General features: G+C 43.1%; 1 protein-coding gene across 2 annotated transcripts; it reads right to left on the bottom strand.

Annotated features, from left to right (window-relative positions):
- Positions 1-2,395: 2,395 nt before the first annotated feature.
- On the bottom strand, positions 2,396-17,805 carry ACCS (1-aminocyclopropane-1-carboxylate synthase homolog (inactive)). 2 transcript variants are annotated; one of them, XM_027898256.1, is made up of 15 exons: positions 16,743-17,555; positions 15,080-15,696; positions 13,542-13,601; positions 10,813-10,883; positions 10,197-10,266; positions 9,020-9,086; positions 8,452-8,549; positions 7,790-7,867; positions 6,678-6,778; positions 5,887-5,976; positions 4,732-4,777; positions 4,442-4,583; positions 3,726-3,868; positions 3,202-3,355; positions 2,396-2,990 (listed from the first exon to the last, which is right to left on the bottom strand). In XM_027898256.1, exons 1-15 carry the CDS (start codon positions 17,377-17,379, stop codon positions 2,692-2,694), a joined length of 2,673 nt encoding a protein of 890 aa, XP_027754057.1. In that variant the 5' UTR covers positions 17,380-17,555; the 3' UTR covers positions 2,396-2,691. The 2 variants fall into 2 exon arrangements, with proteins under 2 accessions (XP_027754057.1, XP_027754056.1); XM_027898255.1 differs by having other exon boundaries at positions 2,397-2,990; positions 16,920-17,805.
- Positions 17,806-18,901: the final 1,096 nt, after the last annotated feature.

Below are 18,901 nucleotides of genomic sequence, written 5' to 3'. Positions count from 1 at the left end.
TTTGTACAGTCAACAAAAAATATTGCTTATTTCAACAGCAGACTTATGACACCACATTTCTCTCTTGCCTCATTTCCAGTTAATTTTTTGTTCTCTGTGACCAAGCTAAAATGCCTTAGTGGAGAGCTCCTCAGCTGAAAAAAAATGGAAAAAAAACATGGAAAATACTCCATGCAACAAAGTGTGTGTTTGTGTGTTCTGTTATTTTGAGTTCCAGCAAGCTCAGATGGAAGTGACTGTGGGCCATACTATATTAGCTGTGAGGATTTTGAAGGCATATTACACCCTCTTTCCTACAGAGGTGTGCTTTACTAGCTGCATGCACACAGAGACTGTACAATAAACCCGCTTTCTGAGCAGTAAACATATACAGGTGAAAAATATTATATTAACTATTAATGTTGTATATTCACATACTCCAATCATAAGAGTGACTAGAACAACAAAAGAAAATTAGGAGTAATTAACAGGTTGAGTTTGTTACAGGAATTCCCTGAAATACCACTTCAACTAATGCCTATACTGTCTTACCTGTTTCTTGATTTCAAACAGCTTGCTCCCTATATTTTTGTTTCTTAGCTCCTCCTTGGGGTACTAAATATGAGGGGATAAATCAGGAAGTTCATTTGTATTTCAACTGTACATCTCACCTTCCGTTCCATTAAGGAGACCTGTCTTCTACTATAGCTTACTTTGTGGACACCTAAGATGAAATGGAAAGCAAATTACAATAAAGAATGTCCTTTAAAATATTGCACATGGACAAATGCCAAACTAGTAAACAAACATGATGTTTATAACTATCCCTTATACTGGTCTTACCAACCACCTCATCAGCCTTGCCTCATTGCTGGCTTCTGAGGGAGGAGCCGGTTACTGCTAACAGCAGCCATGTGCAGCACCATCTCCTCAGCCACTGCTCAGACTTCTCACCATTCAGGCAATTTTCCACCATCACCATACATTAATGTGTGATCACATTAATTATTTGCTACCTATGCCTGGGTAATCTGGTTTATAATGCAGACATACGCTTTTGTCACTCTTGCCCATCTGCCAAAATCAATGATGCCCAAGAACAAAACTAGCAGAGCAACAATGGTACAACTGTGAGCCAGCATTCACTGACATCCCACCTCACAAAGTAACTATAAAATGAAAGCTGGTTTACTTAAAGACTGAAACAGAGACTAATATGAATTTCCTGTTAGCTCTCAATAACACCCTTCTCTTGAATGATCTACAAATCTAAGTAAGATGCAAGTATTTCATGGGACTGACGATTTTTTTCATATTGGAGCTTGATAAGAAGAGTAGAATATGGTTCTGCACTTGTGATCAGCAAATTTCAACTGTTTTGACAGCACAGAATTTAGCCAGAATTTTATCTTTCACCCCTTTAGCTCATTATATAAACAGATTCTACAATGCCACCAGGATGAAACTTGGTTGCTATTAGAACAAATTACACGAGGGGAAAGGTGCACTTCCATTCCATCTTCATGGGCAGTTTCCTTCAACTCTGGACTAATATGTATGCAGAAGAAACAGTTTCAATTCCTTTAAGATACCTAAAGTTTTACAGTACCAGAAATTAAGGAGTTTTGTATCTGTGAAAGAAGCTTTCCAACTGAAAAACTCTATCACCAGCATACAGAAAAGTGTATTAAAATGGGAAAGGGAAGAAGGAGAGGAGGTGGAAGAATACTGTTTAGTCAAAAAATTACTCTGCAAATTGACAAATATAGATTAAAAATTGCCTTAATTATCCTGATAATGGTGGAAGGTGCCACCTTGGAAACCTGTGGTAGGTGACAGAAGCAGATGCACCTGCAGGTACACCTAGCATGGTGGCAGAAGCATTCTCTGCACTGTCCTGCCAACATACCTCACTGTTAACCAGACAGGATGGACTTCCATGAATAGGAAGGCTGTAGAACAACATTTACTTTCAACTGCCTCTTGTGTTCATAGCTCTTTTGTGGACACTCTACCAACAGGTCAATGAACGCTGTTTATTTACATGAATATAAAAAAGTAGAATAAACCTAAAAACAGGCATTTCATCAACTGTGGGTGTTGGATACCGTCTGATCTGAGGTTAGATCTAGTTTAAATGGAAAAAGAAAGCTTTACAGAACTCAGTCTAGATGACCATGGTTCAAAACCAGCCTCACTCACGCAGATGAATCCATATACATGCTTATTTACCCTTAGCTGGGGCTAAGTTTGGGCTGACATTGGGTTCTATTTCCCCAAAACACCTCTTTCTGACAGCAGTGATCTTCTGGCCCCAAAACAGTCACATCTGATCATCCTTTAGGAAAAGGGAAACTTTACACATTTTAACAATCTGAAGTCTCTGTCTTCTTGCAAAGAAGAAAAAAAATGACACCACAGGACCTTGTAAGAGAGTTAAGAACATATTCATTAGAAATGAAATACAAAATACAATGATGCTGCAGGACAGGGAGCAGCAGGAAAACAAGACCCCCCCCCCATTCCCTACCCTCACCCCAATCCAAGGAATACACCTATATAGTACAAATTAGAGATCTCAAATGGGGGAAGAGGAGGGGGCTTACAAAGTAATTTTCTTGCTATACAGAAAATATATTATTTGCTGGAAGTCACTTATGAGCTGTAAGGGTCAGTCACTGCTCAGGAACGTCTCTGAAGGAACACAGACCATTACTGCTTCCCCACCAGTTTGCTGAACACATCATAGATCTCTGGCTTCTCCTGTGCAAACTGCTCAGCTGTGTTTTTCTGTAGCCAGTCAGAAGAACGCATCTGCTGCTGCAGGAGGCCAATGAGGTCACCAAGGCTGGTGCTGTTAGCACAGGTAGGCTCCTGGTGGCGGGATACAAAAATTACTTCATCTGTGCTATCTGCTTTGCCATCCTGATCTGACTGACAGGGCTGCTCCTTCTCCTCTGCCAGTATCTCCTGCTCCCGCTCTTCCAAAACCTTGCGTATCCGTTGCATACCTGCAGTGGTATAAGGGGGATAAACACTAGTGGATTAGTTTGAGCCATAAGTGTCTCAAAACCATCAGATCCATTAAAGGAGGATGGAGACAGGAAAGACAAACAGAGAAGACGAGAGGATAGCAATAGGCTAAGTTTAGGATTAAGGAGAGAAGGGAACAGTGCTCTAGAAATTCTGGTGAGAGAAAAAAGAGAAGAAAACATTACTCGCCTAACTGTAGCCGGTGGGTTTTGTCAGCAAAGATGATGCGGAACCATCCAGGTTCACTGCATTCAAAGGCTTTTCCGCAGGACAGGAGGACCTTATTATCCAGAAAACGCTTCCAGAGTAGCAACTCCTCCTCAAATGTGCCTGTCTTAAGGTACTAGAAGAGTCATCAGAAGGGCCAGATGTTAGTAACATAAAGGCTAAATCACTGAGATCCTCATGAATTTGTGATTCCCATGAGGTCTGCAAAGGCCAAGGGAGACACCTTTTACCTCTGAAGTACAGCAGTTGTGATATAAAGGAAGAAATGGGGAGGAAAGTGGCTTGAGAGTAGTAAGATTCCTGCAAGAAGGGAAGTTCACAGATAGACGGAAGGAAAAGAACAGACTGAAACACCTGACAGTCCTTCCCTCTCCTCATTAGACAACAGATTTGTTAAAACAAAATATCAACCTTTCTCCTCGATGCAGTTGCACTGTGTACCTGCCCTCATCCCAGGAGAAGCCTCACTTTTTACGACTACCAACCTTTCGGAAATCAATCCAAACAAAGAAGCCTGCGTTGCGGTTGAGAAAAGGAACCCCAAGTGTCTTCAGCTCATCTGTCACATACGTATGGGCAGCTTTTAGGCGGGCATGGTTGGCCCTCAGGTACACCTGGTTGATCCAGTCTGACCAGAAGGAGAAGAAAAGAATCACAAACTGAGAAAGTATTCAGATCGGTTCAGGTTTCCAAAATACTCTATGTCTTTTTCCATTTCACCCTTCATCTCCTTCTTTTGTTTTCTGTTTACTCAAATAACAAAACGACAGGCAAGAACTACTTAGCAATTTCATGTCTGTGCACCAGAGTATCTTCTTGACCTTCCTAAGGAAGTTTCCCTACATTCATAGCTCTTAGTTGTTGTGGACTGTTAGCATTCCATCCTGGGTGGAGTTAGAAATCAACTTCCATTTCCCTTGTCCCACAAGGTGTGGTTCTACACAACACTGTCTATTTCTGTACAAATAGCTACCACGCTTCTTCCAAGCTGCTCCTCTAATTCTGCTGATCAGAAGCTCTGCAGAAATGATTCTTTTATGTAGAGCTGTCAGCCTTGTGTTGCATGGGCAGTTTCAGGGTAACAGAAGACTGTCAGTTAAGCTGTACAAACAGGAGACCACTCAAGAAAGTTAGGGGAGGGGATCCTCCAGGTACCAAAACACAGAATGGCAGAGGATTTTACACGGAGCTACTGACTCACCTCTGTCTTTAAGCAGCTGTGCAACCTTGTGCTGGACAGGTCCACAAACCCCATGGAAATAACACAAAGAAGCCACTGCATTAGCAACGTCTTGGTTCTCTGTATATAAAGTACCAAAACGAATCCCAGAAACAGCAAAATCCTGGAGAAGATGAAGAGAGACTCTTTTATTACACACAAAGGCTGGGATCCTATTGCTACTACCTTGCTCTTTTCAGCATGAGAACCTGAGGATCCCAGACCAACCCTACTAGCCACAAAGCCACAGCACAACGGCAACCAGCGCTCACCTTGGTTATTCCCCACATCACATGAGTCCGCTGTGGATCAGGCAATCTGTATGTAGAAGGATGCAGATGGGCAGTTAGTGTCATAGGTGCTGAAGCTTTTGGATCACCAGTGCAGCATTGCAGAAACAGAGAGGCAGCATTACACAGTGATAGACAGTGCACCAGGAACATTAGTCAAGCAGGGAAAATGCAAATGCAAATAACTGTAGAAGCTAGGAACTCCCTGGAAGTAGTTTTAAACAGAATTTTTAAATATTTCAGATATACAGATGCATACCAGTGCTACATTTTATACACAGACTTCCTGAATATATGAAGTTTGTACATATAATGCTAGAAATTAGACCTGTGCCAATGTATTTTCCAAGAATCAGAAGTCATTTTCTCTTACATTCAAGCCTAGCAACACTGTGCTAACACCTAACCAAGAATATTTTATTTCCTTGCAACTGAGCACTAAAAGAAAGATAACACCACTTGTAAAGACTAGAAATTTAACAAACAAACAAACAAAAAGCCCATCTTCACAACAACCCCTCCCACCATATTTTAAAGATTTGAAAAGTTTTTCATCTCATTTAAAAATACCTAATAAAAGCCTTTATCAAGTCTGTTATACCAGACTTTGATCTGAGACTACTCTATTAAAAAAAAGGAAATAAACAGCAAAGGAGGTTTTTCCAGGCATCAAGAAAAAGGTGGTAAAGAGATTACAATGTTTAGGTAGGAAGAAAAGCCTCAGCACTTTCAATAAATGAACATGTATTTCTAGTTTTGGGGACTGCCACAACCAAATATTGAAGCACACATTGAAAAGTGTACCACAACAGAAAGCTGTCATTTTTACTTGCTAGATTGCACTTGACAAAATACATTTGCCATTCAGAAATTACAAAAAAAAAAAAAAAAAAAAAAAAAAAAAAAAAAAAAAAAAAAAAAAAAAAAAAAAAAAAAAAAAAAAAAAAAAAAAAAAAAAAAAAAAAAAAAAAAAAAAAAAAAAAAAAAAAAAAAAAAAAAAAAAAAAAAAAAAAAATCAGTATAAGGCGGATTCAGAATTTGCTTGCTCATGACTTAACTTCCAGTCACAAGTTCTCAGCAAGGCATCATGTTGAACTGTCACTGGAAGATGGCCAGGGAAGTAGGAGCTGATTTTACCTGTCCATGCTTAGGACACTGTGAAACGTGGCTGATTCATCAAAAACTGACAGCATGTAGATCTCATCTACTATCACATGCAATTCATGTCTGCAAAAGGACAAAATGGAGATTACTAAAGAAGGCTGCTTTACTTTTAGAAGCAGGGATAAATTCAGGCCTGCAAATACTTGCTTTATATAAGGAAGAGGGGATGCTAAATTTTGCAAAGTAAAGCAGTTTTTCTTAACTCAGATCTATTATATGCACATTGAAGTGATTTGAGATATAGCCACTTAACTGTCACCCACTGCACCATACAACAAGGAAAAAATCCAATCATTTTCAATGCACTAGTGAAAATTAATTCCTGTATGTACTACTCATCTAGAATAAGTTGTATCATCATCAATTCAGCATCTGAGAGATTCGGAATCTCAGAGAGTATTATGATCCATGATGAGGCTGGGAACCCATATTCATACACTCCTTCGTCTTTACAGATACAGAGAAATTGAAAGGAAAAGAACTCAGCTTTCTACCAGGGCAGTACAGCACTACAGTGCTTGCTAGGATTACTGAAAAATAAAACTTGCATTCCTTGATGCAAGTTGCTTTACCACCCCAGATGACTGCACAGTCCATGTTCCCAGCACTCCCCTCTCCTGTCTTAAGTCCACTACTGTGTGTGAAGAATAGACAGTTTGCCTGACTTGAGAGATATTCACAGCAATTCAGGGACAGCAAGTAGCACACCAGATTCTGGAAGCTGTATCTGACTCAGGATGCCTCAGCCTTCCAAACTGACATACCTTTTCGCAAATTCCAGGTAATCTCGTAGCTCTGACAATGAGTAAATGTCCCCAAGGGGATTTTGGGGATTCAGAAGAATTAAGGCCCTTACAGTGACACCCTGCAGAGTACAAATAACACAGTATTAAGAGAGGGATATCACGGGATAAATTTGCAGTCCCTCTACTTGAGCAGTAAGTGTGACGCAAGATTCCCCTTAAGCTTCTACCATGACTTTTCACCTCAAAGGTTAGATTTGCATGAGAAAACTTTTAGCCACAAATCAATATTTTTTTAACCATTATATACTTGCAAAATGAACTGAGGAAAATATTATAGAATGAATCCAGGATTTTTAAAAGAGGGAGTTGCCACAATCACTGCCATCTGGTCAACCAATCAACGAGAAAGATGTTCTCACACGTCCTCAGCATGGGAGCACTTTTCTGAGCTATATCAGTAACTGGGAAGAAATAAATTACTGAAGATTGCCCACGAATGTGGCAAGAAAGATGAGAATCTGAGTTATGTGGAGGCGAAGTTACTCACTTAGAGCACACTTGGCCGGAGATGTCAGAGCCAGTAATGATCCAAAGATGAGGCTAAACATTTAAGGGACTTATGACAATGTCAAAACTCAGAGATTCACTCTTCAGAAAAGCAATATTCATCTCCATTTTATCGTCTAGATTTGTACCTCTTTCCCTTCTGCAAAAACTCTCAGTATTCTCAGTGGATTCATCTGCACTGCTGTGTAGAGCAGTCAGTTTTGGGGTAACTCAGTTGGCCTGTCTGAAGGAAAAACCCTGGGTAGTCCCAAATTTTAGTGCATGGCCAAGTACTTTTTCCTTTTTTTTGTGATATGAATGGGTTCCAGTGCTTTGTGAATGGTCTGGTACTACTAGTTTATCCTTTCTGCTGTGACCAAAATTGGACAGACATGACACTGAGGGAGTCCCCCTAAGACTGCCCCTGAGTTTACAAGCAACCTAATCTCAGGAGGTCTGCAAGGACAACCAGAAAGACAGGTGATAGGTTTTGAAAGTGCTTTGATCTTTAGGCCACTTCTGGGCCATCATGTCTCCAACATATTGTAGGCTGAGGCAGAAATGTGAAGCTCAGCTAAACTCACCTCTGCCTGGGCGTCCTGCAAAGCTTTTTCCAGTTTTTCCACTGTAAGCTGGAAAGGCCGAGTGTTTGTTCCAGTAATCTGAAAGACACAAAAAAGATAAAAAGGGCCACGTTATTTCAATAGAGACTGCCCTGAGCCAATTCCCTGAGAAACGTTTCCTGAAAGAAAAAAACCCCAACAATAATGACCTACCAACTATCTTCTTATCCTTTTATACCACAGAGATAATAAATAAATAGACAGATAAATAAATAAATAAATAAAATCAAAGAAATAGTCATCATAGGCTGGCCACAAACAGAATTCTCTGCTTATCTTTGAATAACTAAAACAATGAAAGATCTCCATCTGCTCTTCCATCCTGGGACCATCTTTAGTAGGACAGACATACTTCTCTCTCCAAGGTTAAAAATGGTCATTTTTTTCTTTTCAAGGGCTGTCATTGGGAGTAAGATACAAGAAAAGGACAGAACTAGAATCCAGATTTAAAGTCTCAAATTACTTTCTTGCAAATTATGTGCCCAGTTTCCTAGTAATAAACTGGGAAAATGTCCACTGGCTGCAGTGTATCCTTGTTCTGAGAATGGCTTCCAGAGGTTCACAAAGCTCAGCACTTCCCAGTATCAATTTAACTACAGAAGCTGGTATTCCTCAGGTCTTACCTTACTGTCTAAACAGACATACACCAGCTTGACATTACCATAGAGGAAGATACTCTGGGTAATACCACCGTAAAAGGGAGTAGCAATCAGAACAGCTTCTGGAACCAAGAAAATAAAATTGGTTATCAATAGGTCACAATTCTTCTCTCTCCTAATGTACTTCAGCTAAACATGAAAGTGTTTTTACAACTGAGCCCTCTGGAAACACTGCAGTGTTGCTGCCCTTGCCTTCCCCTTACTTTTACATTAATTCTTTAATTTTCTGCAAGAACCCAGGTAAACATGAGTATAGCCTATGTTTAGTCTAGCAAACTAAAACGCAGCGAAGGCAGGCAGGGCACAAAAACATTGAAGGCACACAGGGCAGACATGGAGTGTAAGTGCATGACATCTGCAAACAACGGAGATGAATTTCACAGCACAATTTGGCAGGAAACAAGAACTTTGAAGAAGGCAAATGCCAATTCTACTCCTTCACTTCTGGGAAACAATATTTAAATGAAGTAACACAGTATTTCCCAGCAAAAAACCAAACCAAAACAAAATCATGTTTCAAACATCCACTTACCCCCTGGATCACAAAGGACTGTAGCTAATGCAGAAAATAAAGAGCCACAGCCATTTAAAACAATCACCTACAAAAGAAAGAGAGAAGATAGTGATAAATCTGTACATAGAAAGACAACACTATAATAATTCCTGACAATATCACTGAAATAAATCTTCTCCCCAGTTGTCTAGTGGAATTTTTCTGCTGAAATCCCACTTCTACTAGTTCAGAGACACTTTGTTCTGGTGCAATTATTGATTCTAACAAGCAATTTAGAAAAAGAATAGGGAAAAAAATGGGGAGCAGTTCTATTAAGGCAAACTACTATGAAGGCAAACTATGAAGGCAAACTACTTCTCAGCAGCTAATATCATCTCAGCAGCTCTGACCTCCCAACAAATTTGTGCAAAAGTGGAAACAGGTCTTGTACAGGAGCATGTTTGACTCCTGTTTCTGGAAGACTAAAGCTCACAGGTACCATAAGTTTCATTCCAAGTAGCAGGGAGAATCAGGTGCCTTGAAGAGGCAGCAATCGGCAAACTGATCCAGTGGTAACTTCAGTTCACAAGAAGTACGAGATTCTGCTGAACTACTGCAGCCAGAAAAGCTGTGGCTGCACCAGCTCCTGTTGCCGTTAGCACTGCAAGGAGTCCCTGATTCCTACAGGCACCTATATCTCTCCCAAGTCAGCAAGTTCTGGAGAGACTCAGGTCTTGAAGCCTTCCTTACTGGCATAAAGTTTGAAAAGGTCTGTTTTACAGGCTAAAGCTACCTCTTGGTTCAATTACAAATCTTTGTCCTGAGGTGTAACAGCGGAATGGGATGAAATTAAACTCAACTGAAACAATGGGCACTCTTTGTCAAGGCTGAGGTACACAGGCATAGTAGGACACTGAGCTGAATAAGGAGGTGAAAACACAAAGCCCCCCTGAGAGCCCTGGTAGGAGGAGTTGGCACACAAAAGAAAAGCATGAGGCAAATATACAGTAGACCCGAAATGTTTTGGCTGAAGTTTGCATCAAAAGCAAATTACTGAAATGGAAGTGTGCATCAAAAGCTACTGAAATGAAGAATCACTCATGATAAAAGGCTGCATTCTTACTAAATCATTTGTTTAAAAGAACAGAAGTTGAACCTGAGTACCAACAAATGGCAATACGTTAGAAAAGACACCAATGAGCACTGGGTTACTTACATTCTCTGCTTTAAGAGGTGCAGGGGCCTTGCAATAATAGGTCAAAAATCGAGCCACTTCCTCACGTAAACTGAAAAATATACAAAAGCAAACATTGATTCAGCTTATTCTCCAAGAGGCTGGGCTTCCAAACTAGGTTCACATCTTAGGAAAATAAAGTCAGGGCATAGTAAAGTGTGATGGAAATGGCTAGAAAACAGGATAGACCCATGCAACAGACAGGATTTTTACACACAGTAGAGGTCATGGATAATGTTGATAATGTCAATAATGGTGCCTGCATTTCTCATGAGCTTTAAACGTGTACAGAAGAGAAGGATTACTGTTCCCAAGTAGTCACTATATTTCAAAGAACTGCCTAAAGTTACCCAATTTGTTAATGTACACAGTGCTTTTAAAACTGTGTTTTATTTAGAAAACTTGCACTTTCTCTCCATAAAAGAGCTTTTGTCTGGATTAGTTGGTAGAACAGCTAATTTACAGTTTTGCAAAGAAAAAGATGATTAAATAACCTAGAAAAGTTTTAACTAGCAAATGTAGCCTAAGCGGTTTCTCTTCATCTACTCTGCTTATTAAACAAGTAGTCAAAAAGAGAAGCATTACAGAAAAGACTTACAACAGATGTCCTTTCCAGTCAGGATACTGAAGCAGTGAAGGTTCCATCAGATCCATATCAGTCTGCGTCAGCTGGGAGCAACGAGAAGAACCATTAAAAGCACATTCACTGGTAAGAGAAACACGCAGATAGATGGGATCTGTGTGCAGACACGCACCTGCATAGACACACACCCGTGCAACTTCAACAGTTGTAAAACTGGATTGGGAAAGCCAGTGACCATCAAAATTAATGGAGGTTGGAGAAGAAAGGACCAGCAAACTGATCAGTGATAACTTTAGGTTATATGACAGTATGGGCTTCTGCTAAGCTGTTGCAGCCAAAACTTCACTGCACAGAGATCTACAAAAAAGGATACAGAACAGGCAACACACATGATGCCCGTAACAGAGATGCCTGCAGAAGACTTTCTCAGCAAATGAAGCAATTCCAAGAGTCTTTTGCTCAAGCTCTGAGGACAACAGCTTTCAACTGGAAAGACAAGTCCCAGTTGTAAAAGCTCAGGCCTAGATTGTCAGGAGTTAGAAAGGAATTTGAATCACAGTCAGATACACATTTTCTTTAATAAATTTTCAATATGGTAATTTTTAATTAATTTCTTTTTAATTAATAGCTTTCATTAATGTCTCAGTTCCAAGTTACTGCAGCTCCTTCAGTTCTATAATTCTGATCAATTTTGATAAGTTTTGAAGTATAACGTGAGCTTTCAAAAGACAGGAGAAAAATGAAATTTACTTCTTGATAATTCTTCCCCTGGGCATGCAGTTTGTTCCTTACGAGGAGTTCATTTTGTTCTCAAAGGCAGATTCACCTGAACTGTGGAGTCCTTTTTAATGTTTATATTTAGATAAAATATGTAGACTGCTTTTACCTAAATATTTTCAAGGTTATAAATATCAGGATTTCACATAATCCAGTTCTGTGAAGTTGCAAAGGAAAGCACAGCATTGATAGAGATAAAGAGAATAGGACATTTTAGATAAATAAAAAGGGAATAAACAAGTATTAAGTATAATGTATAATTTAATGACAATCACATCTGTGAGATAATGTTAAAGAAAGGTAAAGGTAGGAGGTGGACTCAAGTAGGTGACAGTGCAAGGGTGGAGGGAAATTCAATATGCAGCGTGAAAATTTCACACATGATAACAAAACCGTAACATTTTGTATAGGTGTTTCAATATCTGGTGCAAAGCTCTGGAGTTTAAAGGCAGTGTCCTTATGCCATGCAGAATTACAACTTGATATTATAGGATTAAATTCCTTTATTGAGCTGTAGATGTTATTGGAGCCAACACAGCACAGAACTGTGCCTCAGATCTCTCTCTTAAACTTTTCTAGAGAATGCTACATAAAACATACCAGCAGACTTGGCCAAAAATGACTATGCAATAATAAGAGGAGAACTCTTAAAAAAAATGTGTTAAGGGCTAAGGAAGCCAGATGGGCTAACTGAAAGGAAGACCATCTGAGATCTCACACACCACAAAATATTCTCTAATTTAAGGGTCAGAAGTTGAAGACAGAAATCAGATACATTATTCAGTGGCAACAGTTAAGTATTTATTGTCCCAAACAGTAAAAAATTATTTGCCTACAATCCCAGCTGGTGCTGCATTCAGTGAATCCATACTGTGACTCCAGGCTGCGATGACTGAGAAGCTGGAAACAGTCTCTTTGTTCAACTTGTTGCCACAAGTTTGAACAGTATAGATGACAGTCTCAACTCATTTTTATAGAAAGGCTAATTAGGATGTAGCTGACTACTGTCTCCCTCTGCACTACTTGCTGCAGCTTGGTGTTGGTTTAAAGGAGAAAGGACACTGATGGAAGGAAGGTCCCACCTATGCAGCCTAGAAGGCACCATTTTCATGCAGGCGGCAGCAGCTCTGCCTTACCTGTTCTTTTAGCTGGAAGGCAGAGTGGTGGGGTAGCATCCCCCCGAGTCAGTGGAGTGGCAGGTAGAAATAAAACAAGGAACATTTTGAAGGTGGGAATTGGTGGAATGGAAGCAACCATGAACTTCACGTAAAGACTGAGTGTCCAACCCTGAGCCACCTTCCCACCCCACAGACAACTACGGGCAAGAGAAAGTGCCACCTGCCCACCTCAAAGGCTGCCACCTGGGAAGTGATTTTACTGGAAATCTAGGACAAACATTCCTCTACAACACAATTCTGCTGTTTCCTTTTGGTTTTTTCTACTTTCTCAGTTGTGCTGTGTGTTTCATTCTTCTAGCTGGTGGAACTGAACAAAGTGAGCAGGTACCAGGTGACCCAGTTCAATTTTGAGAGATTTCACTGCTGCCACCCTTGCATATTTCAGGTGAATTCAGAACCAGGTATCCAAACTGTGTGACTTCATAACGAACAGATGTGAAGATCCTTGAAATTAAATAGAGTTCAAAACTAATTTCAAAGCATCTGTATTAAATCATCAACTGTCAGCAGAGGAAAATAATCTTATTTTCATTTAGTTTTCTGAACCAAGTACATCCCCAAAGGGAAACCCATCATAAAGAGGAGGAAAAAAACACTCCTGTTCCTATCCTCCTGGAAAAATAACATAATGGATTCAAAAGTGACTTCACAAAATTCACAATGAAAATTCACAATTAAAAGCTTTAGCAGAGAGCCTGAGCAACAGCAGTAACTCTAGGAAATTGCAAGCATTGAGCAGGATTGAGGATATGCAGCAAATTCAGTGTTTCTTTTTGGAATAGAACTTACCCGCTTAGACATCAGGTCAAAGCAGAGTTTATTCTCACTGGTGCCAAAGTTTATTATACCCTAAAAAGAAAAAAAAATGTATTGTTTATAGACACATAAAACATGCATACATCACCTTAGATATCACTTCACTAAATTGCTTCCAAAAAGCTTACCAAGGAAAAATCAAAACACAGTTCACATAAACTTCACCATATATAACTCAAGACACTCATCTATGTGTGTGTGTTTCCATATATATTCCAAGCACTCAGTTAATAAACAATCTGTAAATGAGTAGGTACTAATGGTTTATACTTCTTTACAGAATATGTTTAACTTAATCTTGAATTCACTTACTGCTATGTGTAACTAAAAAAAGAAAACCTAAAATAACTTTGAAAAAAAATGGGGTTTACCTTCTGCAGCTGTTTTAAACAATGTTTTGGACACGTTTCTTTACTTGAAAGCATTTGTGTATCAGATCTTACCATTCCACAGCACTGATTTGCTTAGAAACCACATAAACATGTAGTCATGAAAAGTGTTTATAACACTGAATTTTCCCCTCTGGAGAGATGACCCTACAGTTCTATGTATGATTTGGCCATATATAGCATGGTATTAGACCTTGAAGAGTTCAAATCTGCTAGCACACTTTCATTATTGGAAGAGGTTGGGTGAATAAATTCTAAAAATGCGAAAATATAAGTAACTATATGCTTCTGATGCTATTAAAGTACAAGTCCAACTTCAAGTATTTGTTTAAAAAGCTACTTCCTACATAGATAAGAGTTGGTAGGAGCGGTAGCTTGTGCTTCACATCTTGTAATATAAACTTGCCCATGTTTTTCTAGCTTAAAAATCTAGGTTTTACCTCCCAACACAGGGAGACTAAGTTGGGGCTAGTAATAAAATATTTAAAGTTTCAAGTAGTTCAGTATCTGAATGATCTATTTTAAAGTAATCCACATACAAAACGATATTTATATTTACTATAGTTGTTACCCAGTAATAATTTGCCATGAAGTATTAACAAGCAGCCTTTGTGCCACAAGAGGGCTATGATGAGCTACTTAAAACTGAACAGCTAAGTGTAAACAGGCAGAAAAAGTGCTGAGTGTTAATAAAAGTAATTAAAAAAAGTCTACTACTTAGTAGTTGTATCTCCTGCACCCAACACCTGCAATAATCAGATATAATTAGATAATCAGAGATGGTCTTCATTGGGTAATAGAGGTGAGGAGGTGCAAGGAAAAACATGAGCTCTGTTCCTACAGGTTTCTTACATTTTTCAAGGTGTATTACCTTCCCCAATAGAGAAATCAGAGTGTGCAAACCTTAACTGAGCACAGCATTCATCTTTGATATCTATATGATCTGCAAAGCTACTTATAATTTTTTTCCTCAAACAAACAGTTTGATCCACCTTGAATTAGTGAAATCAAGAAAAAAAACCCCCACACTTCTGGCATATCTGTCAGCAAACCTCTACCTCTAAGAAAGTGGTTCTTTTCCTAGCCAGAAAGCCAGGAAAACACTTAGATCTTCTTACTTACATTGGGGTTCTTGTCTTCATCATATTTGTCAGCATGATAAGCTTTGTACCCTTCCTCAGTGGAGCCCTGAAACATGTTGGCAAAGTTGCCACGAGCAGAGAGATAGGGGCTTCTCTGGAAGCCGCTGGGGTTACAGAAGCCATGCATGTCAACCTTCCTCTTGGTAAGTGGACGAACTCGCATCTCTTGCAGGTTGCCCCCTCCTCCTCCCATTCCCTCCATTTCAGACAGTGCCTGGCTGAAGTCCAAGCTCCGAGGCATGACAACAGAGGAGGAGGAGGAGCTGCTATGGCTCTGCTTTAGGATGCTGAGCATTTGGGCAAAGACATTGAACATGCGAAACTCATGCTCCCGCTCCAGTTCAAACCGTCGCTGCTCCAGTTGCATTCGACGCTCCTCCACATCCAGATCTCGCTGAAATCGGCGTTCTTCCATCTGCAAAAAGCGCTCTTCCATGGCCCGCTGAGATGTCAGAGTCTTCAGCAAGAGATCATCAAGCGGGTCCCTCATGCGCTGGCCTTTCCGCTTTTTTCTCAGCCGGTGCAAGGCAGAGAAGCCAGGCCGGTGAACAACATTCTGGATCCGTGATGAGTTTGCCATGTTGGGCTCACTGAAACCTGTGAATACATAAAAGCAAGGAAGAGAAAGTAAATGCACAGCAAACAAAGCGGCATGGACATGCTTTGCTGCCTTCCCCTGCTCATCCTTGGAATGCCTTTTGATCTACTACAGGGTTTACAGAAAGTAAAACCTGTCAGGTACATCTTGAGGTTTGCAAATTTTTTTGAAGTTTGTTTTTGAACAGCACACATTGGGCATACGATTACGGCACCAGCCCCAGCCCCAGACTCAGCCTCTGTATTAACGTGGATGATCATCAGTTCCCTCCACTGGACTAACTATGCAATCAACACAGCGAAGAGGACATAGCGTTTCCTCCTGATCTCAGACATTAACTTCACACTGGTTATCATCTCTCTTCTTCTCCAACATATCATGCTTTTCCATCAGCCTGTCCTAGACTGGTTTGAAATCCCCAGGATTTCCAGACTGTACCCTTCCCGACAGCTAAGCAATGGCCAACTGTACTTTCAGTGCACGAGTCTATCTCCTGTACACAAATATGCTGTTTCTGCCGGTGACCTCTGCACAAGTCCCACTAAATATATTTTAAAAGAATGAAAGGAAAGTTTCACCTGCAGGTTTATAGTGCAACCATGGCAGAAGAGGCAAAAGAAGATCTCCTGATACAATTCAGCATGAGGACTGCAGACAGCCCTGGTTATGTTCAAATGATACCAAAAAGCATGCAATTGCTTTTTTTTCCAGTAAGGTAAGCACTGTCAGCATTATATGCAGAAATCCAGCACAAACACCTAGCCCAGCTTATGGCTGACATTCCAGCCTTTGGATTTCATACACAGTATTTAGCCTAACTCAGTAATTCTAGATTTTATTTACCTTCAGCAAGACACGCTTTAGGAATGGCCAGAAGACTATGAACACAGATATCAGCCTTCTACTTTAAAGCTTTTTGGGAGGTGGAAAAACAAGGATCTGAATGTCAATGTGACAACCAGGTGTCTACCTCTGCACCAGGGAAAAACTCTTTCTGGGAAAATGGGCAGAAACCCTATGCTGGAATGTAAAAGGCTATCCCTACCTGAAGGTGAAACATTGGTTTCAATGGGAATCTCCACCCTGGAGATGGGAGAGTCGTTTTGGGCCCTCTCCAAGAAGGCTCTCTCCATCTCCTGTTCTTCAGGGGAGCCCTGCTGGTAAGACATGGCTTGTGGGGGCTCTGGGGTCAAGCTGTGGTCATCAGAGTTCACCTCCTCACATTTGATTTCCATCAGTTCAGGGTGCTGAGAGTGTCCAAAGGGCAAGGCTGAGGAGCCAAACTGATGGTGGTAGCTCTCCACCATGCTGCCCTGCAGCACCTGCTGAGCCATCATGCTGCCGCTCAGAGACCCATAGGCCAGGGCCGGCCGGCTGGTCAGCACCCGGTCCATCACCTCGTAGAACTTCCACGTCCGCCCGCCCCGTGGAGCCTTGCTATTGTCCTTGATCCGCCGGTACTCCAGCTTCATCTTCTTGATCTTCTCCCGGCACTGGTCGCCCGTCCGGTGGATGCCCTTCTCCCGCAGCACCTCGGCGATGCGGTTGAAGACGTGCTGGTTGCGCAAGCAGCTCTCCAGCTCTATCTGCACCGACTCGTCGGCCCAGAGCTGCAGCAGCTCCACCACCTCGGGGTCCGACCAGTTACTGCCGCGCTCGTACTTCTTCCCCCGAAAATCCATCGCTCCCGGGGGCCCGCCCGCCGCTCGCCCCGGGCTGCGCACCTGCCCCTGCCCCGCCGGGAGGGGCTCTCGCACCTCGGCCCTCGAGGGCGCCGGGGGGCCCGGCCTCCCCCAGCCCCTACCGGGCTGCAGGGCCGCGGGCACGGCTCGGCACGGCTCGGCTCGGCACGGCTCGGCTCAGCCCATCCGCTGGAGCCAGGCGGAGTGAGCTAGCGGGGAGCCGGGCCGGCATGTTCACATCCGGGGTGACGCACATGCGTGCAGCCTTATTCCGGGATAACTTTATCCCGTGCCAGGCACTTGTCGTGTTCCCGGGGTCGGGCCGGGCTCCGAGCGGCGCCGTGGGGTCCCTCTGTCCCTGCCTCCTTCCTTTCTTCCCTGCCTTTCTCCCTCCCACCCTCTCTCCCCCCCTGCGCCCGGCGCGGCCCGGCGGGAGGCAGCACCGTGCTGTGCCGTGCCGGGCCGCGCCGCGCCCCCCGTGCCGGCCCGTGCCGAGCCACAGCCGCGCCACGGCCGCCCCGCCCCGGCCCCGCCCCGGCCCGCCCCGCCCGGCGCTGCCAGGCACGGCCCGGCACGGCTTCGCCCGTGTCAGCCCGGCCCCGGCGAGGCTGAGCCCTCGGGAGCGGCGCCGACGGGCACGGTCCCTCCAGCCTCGAATGCCGATCCCGCTCCCGCCGGGCCCGGGTCACTGGCGGCGGGGCTGGGGGCGCGGGCCCGGCCGGCGAGAGCGGCGGGGGTGCGGCGGCAGCCCCTGCCCGCGGCCGTGCCTCCTGCCCGCGGCTGTGTCCCCTGCCCGCGGCTGTGCCCCCTGCCCGCGGCTGTGTCCCCTGCCCGCGGCTGTGTCCCCTGCCCGCGGCCGTGCCTCCTGCCCGCGGCTGTGTCCCCTGCCCGCGGCTGTGTCCCCTGCCCGCGGCTGTGCCCCCTGCCCATGGCTGTGCCTCCTGCCTGCGGCTGGGCCCCCTGCCCGCCGGGGCACTCGGGGCAGGGCTCGGGGACAGGCAAGGGCACGGGTCACTGCCTACGGCCCCTGGACATCAGCAAAGGACTTGTGCTTCCAGGTCGGCCGTCTGGAGGGACCAGGCACTACACCAGTTCGCTCCTGTGTTTACAACCCACCATCAGTCAGCTACTTGTTTCCAATGCTCCCAGTATCCCCTGTCCGCTGACTGCAAAGAGCGAATGCAGGAGTTCTTACTTTCCACCGCCAGCTCAAATTCCCTGCAGAGATCTATAATTGCAGAACTCAACTTCGCAGAGCTGTCTTGCTGCATCAGCCATGAAGATGCCTCAGGCCACATTGCAGGACAGACCTAGCAGCACCGTGGCCGATCGGTTTGGAAATTTCAGTCCAGACCCGAGCTTGGCAGGATAGGGACTGAGCCTTAAGGCAGCGAGTAGAAACACTAAAACAGTAATTTATGAGAAAACCAGAATGAAACCCAGTGTATCCATATCCTGTGTCACCTTTAGCTAGTGTATAGGTGGTGAAGCACATACAAAGTTCACGATTTTCTGTTTAGAT

This window comes from Empidonax traillii, unplaced genomic scaffold, assembly GCF_003031625.1.
Source record: "Empidonax traillii isolate 1590-97213 ecotype Southwest subspecies unplaced genomic scaffold, ASM303162v1 scaffold587:size399798, whole genome shotgun sequence".
NCBI classification, from domain to species: Eukaryota; Metazoa; Chordata; class Aves; order Passeriformes; family Tyrannidae; genus Empidonax; species Empidonax traillii.
Note: the sequence above shows the minus strand (reverse complement) of the source record. Positions and strands in the feature narration are given on the sequence as shown.

Coding starts and splice junctions, on each gene's coding strand:
- ACCS (XM_027898256.1), bottom strand. CDS start 17,379: ATGGATTTTCGGGGGAAGAAGTACGAGCGCGGCAGTAACTGGTCGGAC. Junction 10,267..10,812: donor GACTGGAAAGGACATCTGTT/GTAAGTCTTTTC, acceptor TATATTTTTCAG/TTTACGTGAGGAAGTGGCTC. Junction 5,977..6,677: donor TACCTGGAATTTGCGAAAAG/GTATGTCAGTTT, acceptor GTCCTTTTGCAG/ACATGAATTGCATGTGATAG.